An 8,993-nucleotide genomic window follows, 5' to 3' on the forward strand; every position below is an offset into this window, starting at 1 on the left:
TTACAACAACCCTTGTCCTGTCAAGAACAGCAAACTACAGTTTACTACTGGTTTGAAGGTAGCAGCTTCAGTTTGCTTGAAGCTGAATTAACTAAAAGTGGATTATGAGCTTCAGTTTTTTTCCTTAAGCAGTTTTATAAATGACCTTAATTATCCTATACTGACCACATTTTTTTTTTTTTTTTTGGCATTAACAAACCAAACACCAAAGCATTTGTTTCAGTTTCCTGGGGCTGCCATAACAAAATAACACAGACTGGGTGGCTTAAACAACAGAAATTTTTTGTCTCACAGTTCTGGAGTCTAGAAGTCCAAAATCAAGGTGTTGGCCAGGTGGTTCTATTTTAGATCTATGAGGGCAGGAGCTGTTCCAAGTATGTCTTTCCTTGGCTTGTAGATGGTCATCTTCATCTTCACATGCTGTTCTCCCTGTGCACATGTCCAACTCCAAATTTCCCCTTTTTGTAAGGACACCAGTCATATTGGATAACCCACCCCAATGACCTGACTTTAGTTTGATTACCTCTGTAAAGACACTATCCCTAAATGAGGTACTGGGGGTTAGAATTTTAACCTATGAATCTGGGGGATGGGAGTGGGGGGGACACAGTTCAACCCATAACAACATTTATCTGAAGAATCAGTGATTACTGAGGGCTGATATAGTCTGAGGTAAACTTATTCTAAATGATGTCTTCTCTTTTGCCAATTCTTACTGAACATCCATTACATGCCAGGGCCTTTGCTGGACACTAAGTATTTAAAGAATAAAAATTGAGTTTCTGCTCTTGAGAAGTTCATAGTCTGTGTGGAGAGGCAGACATGTAAGCAGATTAAACTAGATGGTGATCTGTGTTATAATATATAGGTACCCTGGAGACAGAGGAGGGAGGACCTCCCCTGCAGAGCCAGGAAAGACTTTACAGGGGAGGCAACACTGGAGTTGTTAAAGATGAAAGAAGCTCATATTAACAAAAGGCTGACAAACATTTAAGACAGAGAAATGCACAAAGAGGCATAGCTTCGTGAAGGGCTGCTATGGTCTGAATGTTTGTATCTCCCCCAAAATTCACATGTTGGAATCCTAACCCCTAATGTGATGGTGTTAGGAGGTGGGGGTCTTTGGGAGGTGATTAGGTTATAAGTGTGGGGCCCTCATGAAGGGGATTAGTGCCCTCATAAAAGAGACCCCATAGGGCTGTCTCATCCCTTCTGTCATGTGAGGATGCAACCCAGAAGAGGGACTTCACCCAACCATACTGGCTACCTGACCTTGGACTTCCAGGCTCAAGAACTGTGTGAAATAACTATCTTTTGTTCATAAGCCGCCCAGTCTCTGATATTTTGTTGGAGCAGCCCAGATGGACTAAGACAACAGTCTTGGCATATTAAGAAAGTGGGAAAAAATTATTTAAATCTTAAAATGAGATAAGTAACAATAACTTGACAGCATTCAATTGACTCATCAGTTCTTGGCCTTTATACAAACCAAAATGCTGAAAATAAGTTAGAAACACTATTCAGACACAACCTTAATTTCTCTGAGTCTCATTTTTCTTCCGTACCAAGTAGAGATCACAAAATACTATGTTATCAACATGTTTAGATATTATGATGATAATAAGGAAAGATACAAAGATAAAATAACCAAATATTGAAAGATTCAAAATAATTCAGTTTTCCAAAACTTAAAAAATAGGCTCAGGACATCATGATAGTTATTAACGAGTTTGCTAAAGAAAATAGAGCTCTGGAAATTGACATTGAACTTCTGTTGGGTCTCTTTGATCAATGCTAAGTCACATATGGTCAGGGAAAGGATGTCCAGAGATGTTTAGGCTGAGCAATTCTCAGACCTCTTATGAGGTGGGGAGATACTTGAGGTCTGACTTGTTAGAGTGGAGAGGTCTTGTGAGCCCTCAGGGCATTCAGTAGAGACAAAGAAGAGGCATGACTTAGCAGTACAGTTAAGTGAACCCTAAAGCAAAGAACTCTCTCTAGACCACCCTGACAAAGCTTAAAAACAAGCCTCAAAAAGATCAAGCTGATACTCCAATAACTTAACTGCTCGCCAGAACAAAGACTAAGACTCCGAAAGAAGAAAACAAAATCTTGATGCTCCACAATAGAATATTCAATTTTCCTGCACCCAATCAAAAATTACTACACAGCCTGAGAAGTAGAAAATCATAACCCATAGCCAGGAGGAAAATTCAGGCAACAGAAATAGACTCAGAAATGGCAGAATTATAGAACTAATAGACAAGGATTTTAAAACAGCTATTATAAATATGCTAAAGCATTTAAAAGAAAATATGAACATAATGAAGAGAGAAGTGGAAAGTGTATACATGTAGTGTAACTTCTAGAAATGTCCAACTAGAAAATAGAATACACATCCGCTAACTCCTGACCTTCAGTGAGAATTGTCTCATGACAGGCCGTCCCACCTGTGAGCTGAGCAAACTCCTCTGCGATTCCTGCCTCTATACCCCCAAATGGAGAAAGCTCGCAGGAAAAGAAGCAGGAGAGAGGAGCCTGAGTTGAGAAGCCACTAGCATATATAGATGTTGCCCACTGCAACTTCGGAACTCATCAGTAAGCACAAGGGATATGAGTGGGGCACCAACAGTGAAGACAGGATGAGCCCCTCCCCTTGTTATTGGTATGAGTAGTCAGAGAAAGGAGAAATAGCAGCATCTGTGATTCTGGATTGCCCCCATTGTGCTATTGCAGGTCTGCCACCTCTGCCATCTCCCAGTGTTTCTCCAGTTACTTCTGGAAATCCCAAGAGGACATCTCAATATGACTCACAAAGAAGGACTCACAATGACAAAATGGGGTAAGCCATATTTTCTCCTCTCCAGCTCTAGCTCATTTAGTAACATTGCTCAGGAAATCTCAGTCACTGTTGCCATTGCTGTTTCCCACTGATGATCTCTCAAAGTTGTGATGTGACACATAATATTCTTTTCCTACTTACTTCATCCTATGACCACTACTTCACATGCCTTTTCATTTCCTGCCATAACATGTCCAACGGGAACTGCCTTGTACAAGGAAAGTCTCAGGGAAATTTGATGTGAAAACTACACTACATATCCACCTGGTCCAGGACTGAGACTGAGACAACACCCATGGAGTTGGCCTGAGGACCAATGGCAGATTCCTGGAGTCATTGATAACATTTAGATCCCTGCACAACTTCATAAAGGGTATTCTGCTATTACCTTTACTGTATAGAAGGGAAAATAAAGTTAGGTCAAGGAACTTGCCCAAGATCACTCAGTCCACAACTGATAGAGCTGTAATTTACTCCAAAGTAAATCTGATTCTTTGAAACATTTGCCTTTAATCACCATGTGAATAGAAACATCTTTCTCCTTTTTAAGCTGCATGTTCTGTATTGACAAGAGCTAAGTAGCCAGTATAGCAAACTCCGCGTTTGAGGGTAAGGACTGGTCTTAAGTGTGAGGTCTTAACTGAACCCTTTGGGTCCCACTTGTAAACATTTTCCCACGTCCTCTGACTTGGGGTTAGTGAGTGAATGCTAGCATTTATGGAGCGTCTAGATAGTTTACATTTATTTACTCTGTAATTCACAAAGTTTCTTCCTTCTCATCTTGATCATAATCAATACATTGGAATTATGAAGAGATTATCATTTTTAACTTTTTAAACTGTGAAATAAAGCACACAGAGGTTGTTTTTTGCTACTTAGAGCCCTTATTTACCCAGCTACTTGGAGCAAGCCTGAACTTGATCTCAAGTATTCAGGATGCCAGCCTCACCTTGTTGCCTCTGCTGAAGGCCTTTACCTAGGGCTTAGGATTTCCTGAATGAGTCCTGAATCAGAGATAACACACACCCCACACATCCACAAACATTGTTCCTTTTCAGGTTTGGAGTGTGGTTTCTTTTAAATAAGAATCAGGACTAAATTAACTTGGGTTTTTTCCATAAAATAAATAATAAAATTAATGATATGATGTGCAAGTAGATTCAATCACATCCTTAATTATGTTACATGTAAATATTAACATAGAGTCTTTGAAAACCAAGCAACACATAAAGGGATCTTTCTTCACGTGACGTAACAACTTTGTTTGTGTCTTGGAAACTTGGTGTACTGCAGTTATCCTGGGACAATGTTGAAGATCAAATTCTAGGGGGCTTTCTCAGGCTAAACAATACATCAAGTTCCCTAAAATTGCACCAGGAAGGGTGGGAACTAACACATTCAAATCTTAAAACCATTCTACTGTGTTTGATAAACTGGCATAAAGGGTTGGGATAAACTTAAACTCACTTGTAGATACTTATAAATGAAGGTTACAAAATTGAACCAAAATATCAATTAGATCTTTTTATGGATTAACTAATCAGCCACTCACTTTTTCTATTGATGACACAAATTATTTGAGTTTTGAAGAAAAAGTCCTCTTTATCACCATTTCACCATCAGTTTCATTAAAATGTTAACAATTCTTTGAAAAATCCTTTAGCAAAAGCAATGAAATGAGAGTTCTTGTTAAGATAGCTACAAGAATGAAAATGTTAATCAGGCTCCCTGACTTCAGACTATACTACAAAGCTACAGTAATCAAGACAGTTTGGTACTGGCACAAAAACAGAAATATAGATCAATGGAACAGGATAGAAAGCCCAGAGATTAACCCACGCACCTATGGCCAACTAATCTATGACAAAGGAGGCAAAGATATACAATGGAGAAAAGACAGTCTCTTCAATAAGTGGTGCTGGGAAAACTGGACAGCTACATGTAAAAGAATGAAATTAGAACACTCCCTAACACCATACACAAAAATAAACTCAAAATGGATTAAAGACCTAAATGGAAGGCCAGACACTATAAAACTCTTAGAGGAAAACATAGGCAGAACACTCTATGACATACATCACAGCAAGATCCTTTTTGACACACCTCCTAGAGAAATGGAAATAAAAACAAAAATAAACAAATGGGACCTAATGAAACTTAAAAGCTTTTGCACAGCAAAGGAAACCATAAACAAGACAAAAAGACAACCCTCAGAATGGGAGAAAATATTTGCAAATGAAGCAACTGACAGGATTAATCTCCAAAATATACAAGCAGCTCATGAAGCTCAATATCAAAAAAACAAACAACCCAATCCAAAAATGGGCAGAAGACCTAAATAGACATTTCTCCAAAGAAGATATACAGATTGCCAACAAATGCATGAAAGGATGCTCAACATCACTAATCATTAGAGAAATGCAAATCAAAACTACAACGAGGTATCACCTCACACCCGTCAGAATGGCCATCATCAAAAAATCTACAAACAATAAATGCTGGAGAGGGTGTGGAGAAAAGGGAACCCTATTGCACTGTTGATGGGAATGTAAATTGATACAGCCACTATGGAGAACAGTATGAAGGGTCCTCAAAAATCTAAAAATAGAACTACCATATGACCCAGCAATCCCACTACTGGGCATATACCCTGAGAAAACCATAATTCAAAAAGAGTCATGTACCGAAATGTTCATTGCAGCTCTATTTACAATAGCCAGGACATGGAAGCAACCTGAGTGTCCATCGACAGATGAATGGATAAAGAAGATGTGGCACATATATACAATGGAATATTACTCAGCCATAAAATGAAATGAAATTGAGTTATTTGTAGTGAGGTGGATGGACCTAGAGTCTGTCATACAGAGTGAAGTAAGTCAGAGAGAGAAAAACAAATACCGTATGCTAACACATATATATGGAATCTAAAAAAAAAAAAACACAAAAGGTTCTGAAGAACCTAGGAGCAGGACAGGAATAAAGATGCAGCTGTAGAGAATGGACGGGGAGGGGGAATGGTAAGCTGGGACGAAGTGAGAGAGTGGCATTGACATATATACACTACCAAATGCAAATGTAAAATAGATAGCTAGTGGAAAGCAGCTGCATAACACAGGGAGATCAGCTCGGTGCTCTGTCACCACCTAGAGGGGTGGGATAGGGAAGGTGGGAGGGAGATGCAAGAGGGAGGGGATATGGGGATATATGTATACGTATAGCTGATTCACTTTGTTATATAGCAGAAACTAACACAACAATGTAAAGCAATTATACTCCAATAAAGATGTTAAAAAAAAACTAAAAAGCCAAAAAAAAAATAATGAAAGAATTTTTTAAAGAGGTAGACTTGAGTAACAAGGTAGCAAGGAGCTCCTTATAAAAAACAGCAATATATTACCATAGTGACTCTCACAGGATGGGGAGGGGCCGGTGCACAGTTTGGAAAAGTACATTCTTGAGTAGGTGAGAGCCAAGGGGAGTGACAGCTATCACCAGATGAAATTAAGTATAACTTATAGTTTGATTTATCTGCGTAGCAAATGAATGCCCAGGAGGAGAAAAAGAAGTTGAGAAACACTGATGTAAATCATCAGATTATCTAGTAAAGACAGACCTTTTTTCCTCAAAAAAATGAAACAAAACTTGTTTAGTTTGAAATACTTTATTTTCATGTTCTTTGTAAATCAATAAATATTTAAACTTCTCTTTTGTAAGATATAGAAAAGCACTGCATAATTAACACTAACAAGGCATTATGCCTTACAAGAAAGACATAAAATGTCCAAAGGATATTTAGAACATTGTAGTTCTTAAAGCGGCAACATGAGAAATGCTGACCACGTATTTTGAAATCATTTCAATAAATAATAACGAACATTCTTTTAAACATTTACAAAACTAGATGTACACATACATCCCCCCCATGCTGACAATGACCTCACTATTTGTTTGGATGCCCCAGTCTCTGTCACAGGGGCTGGCAGGCTGTGGGCTCCTCAGAAATATTAGTTTAATGACTGGAGAATATTTGCAACCCTTCTACTTCAAACTAGATAAGAATCAGGACTAAATTAACTTGGGTTTTTTTCATAAAATAAATAATAAAATTAATGATACAGTGTGCGAGTAGAGTCAATCACATCCTTAATTATGTTACATGTAAATATTAACAGAGTCTTTGAAAACCAAGCAACACATAAATAAATAAAAAAGTAAATAAATAAGTGGGAGAACCCTCCTAAGAGATGTTGAAACATATTAAGCCCGATCCAGGTGGCCGCAGGAGCTGGCGATTCCTCTTTTTCCTCTTTGATCCCTGTAAGGGCAGGGCCTACTTCAGGAACAGCCATCGAGGAGCTTCTTCCTTCCCCCTGGTCAGCTGGAGCTGTCCCTGTAAGGAGAAAAGGTCTTCCTTACTAGCTGCTCCAGAAAGCCGACTGCACAGCACTTTTCTCCTGTCCTGCTCCTTGGTTTCCAGAGATTTCTGAGTCCAGTCTTTCCAGCCTGGCACCAAGTGACTACTGCCTGGAACCCACTATGCTGTGTGGCAGAGGCCTCTAGGCTCTTGGAGACTCTTATTTAGGAATGAGGGTGGGGCCTGTGCTCTCCTCTGTATTATTGGCTATACGGGCGACAAAGGCCAGGATTACTCTCTCTACCTGTCCCACTGGGCCTAACTTAAGCCACAGAGCAAACCGATTTGGTAGCTACTATTGTTTTCCCTGTTTTACTAAGTCTTAGATAAACCAAATAATTGTCCTTGAGTCACATGGCTAATAGGTGCTGGAACCCAGATTTGTACCCAGTACTGTGTCACTGCAAAGTCCCAGCTCTTCGCCACTAAGCTTTAGTGCCTATGTTGCAGAAAACCAGGGTTCTGCTTTTCAGGTGTGAGGTCCAGAAAGAACTGGGAGAAAAAAATGCCTGTGTTTTTTAAACAGGTGGAAAGCTTTTTAGCATAACTGTCCATGTTAATGAAAACAGCTTAACCCACATTCATTTGAATGGGGAGAGTCAGGGGCCAGGATGGAAGGCACTGAAAATATCCTGGCAACAGAGCAGATTAATGATCTTAATGGCAAATTTAATTGTGGAATAATGGTTTTTCAGTCCCTCAGCTAAATCCTGGGTTTCTCTGATATAATTTTCAGGAGGCAGATGCCTGACTCTAGTCACACGTGTGAATAAAAACCATAACTCACTTGTTTAGCATCTTACTGATGATTTTTTTAACCATGGGAGCTTCAGGGTTGAGACAAACTTCCTGACCAGTCTTGAGAGTGGCTCTGCAGAGAGAAGGGAGAATCCACGTGAGGTCGGGCGGGGGGTCGGGGTGGGAGCGTCGGGACGGCGGGGGTGACAGCAACAGCGGCGGCACTCACACGACTTCCGTTTGGCCGCAGTGGGGTCCCGGGGGCGTCACCTTCACGCTCTGGATGTTCTTGAAGTGAATCCCCTGCAAGGTCTGCAGGCACCGGCAGCGCAGTTCGGTGACCACAGGCGCCCCTGCGGGGAGGAGAGACTCGGTTAGGGGGCTGTCCCGGGATGGGCACCCACCCGCCCCCCGTCCCGCCCTGGGGATGCCGGGCGCCGGGTCGCACCTGCTGCGCGCCGGCCGGCGGCCACCAGGAGCAGGAACAGCAGCGCGGCGCGGAGGAGCCGGGCGGCGGCGGGGGTCGCGGCGCGGGCCATGGGGTTCAGCTCGGAGGGTCGCTGCGTGCGGCGGGAAGGCGGGCTGGAGGGCTGGCGGAGCGGGTTCTGTGGCTCCCCGAGCCGGGCGAAGCCCTTTTATCCCGATCGGACAGCAGCCGGCAGCCCAGGACCAGGGAAATTCCCCGACGCACGCGTCGTTCCCGGGTCCGGAAGGAGGGCGCGGCCCCGCGTGCCTCCCGCGTAATCCGCGCCTTCGGGGAGGGGGTGGGGTGTCGTCTCTGCGCCGAAATCCCCGCAAGGGGAGTGAGTCGCCGCCACGCCGGGGCTACCGCCTGCGAGGGCGGCCGTGGGCGCCTCGCCATCCCCTGGTCTCCGGGCGGAGAGCGGGGAAAGTGCGCTGGGGGCGGATTCGGGAGACCCTCACAGGGGTGGAGAGACAGTTTTAGGGAGACTTCTGTTTCTTTAGTTATCAGACCTGGGAGAATTTAAGAGGAGT

The 8,993-nt window shown here is 42.3% G+C and overlaps 1 protein-coding gene across 1 annotated transcript; it reads right to left on the bottom strand.

The window, feature by feature from the left end:
* Positions 1-6,763: 6,763 nt before the first annotated feature.
* Positions 6,764-8,575, bottom strand: LOC132366448 (growth-regulated protein homolog alpha-like). Its single transcript, XM_059924043.1, has 4 exons — positions 8,446-8,575; positions 8,227-8,350; positions 8,047-8,130; positions 6,764-7,235 (listed from the first exon to the last, which is right to left on the bottom strand). Exons 1-4 carry the CDS (start codon positions 8,534-8,536, stop codon positions 7,220-7,222), a joined length of 315 nt encoding a protein of 104 aa, XP_059780026.1. The 5' UTR covers positions 8,537-8,575; the 3' UTR covers positions 6,764-7,219.
* Positions 8,576-8,993: the final 418 nt, after the last annotated feature.

Source organism: Balaenoptera ricei, chromosome 5 (assembly GCF_028023285.1).
Source record: "Balaenoptera ricei isolate mBalRic1 chromosome 5, mBalRic1.hap2, whole genome shotgun sequence".
In the NCBI taxonomy this organism is placed as follows: domain Eukaryota; kingdom Metazoa; phylum Chordata; class Mammalia; order Artiodactyla; family Balaenopteridae; genus Balaenoptera; species Balaenoptera ricei.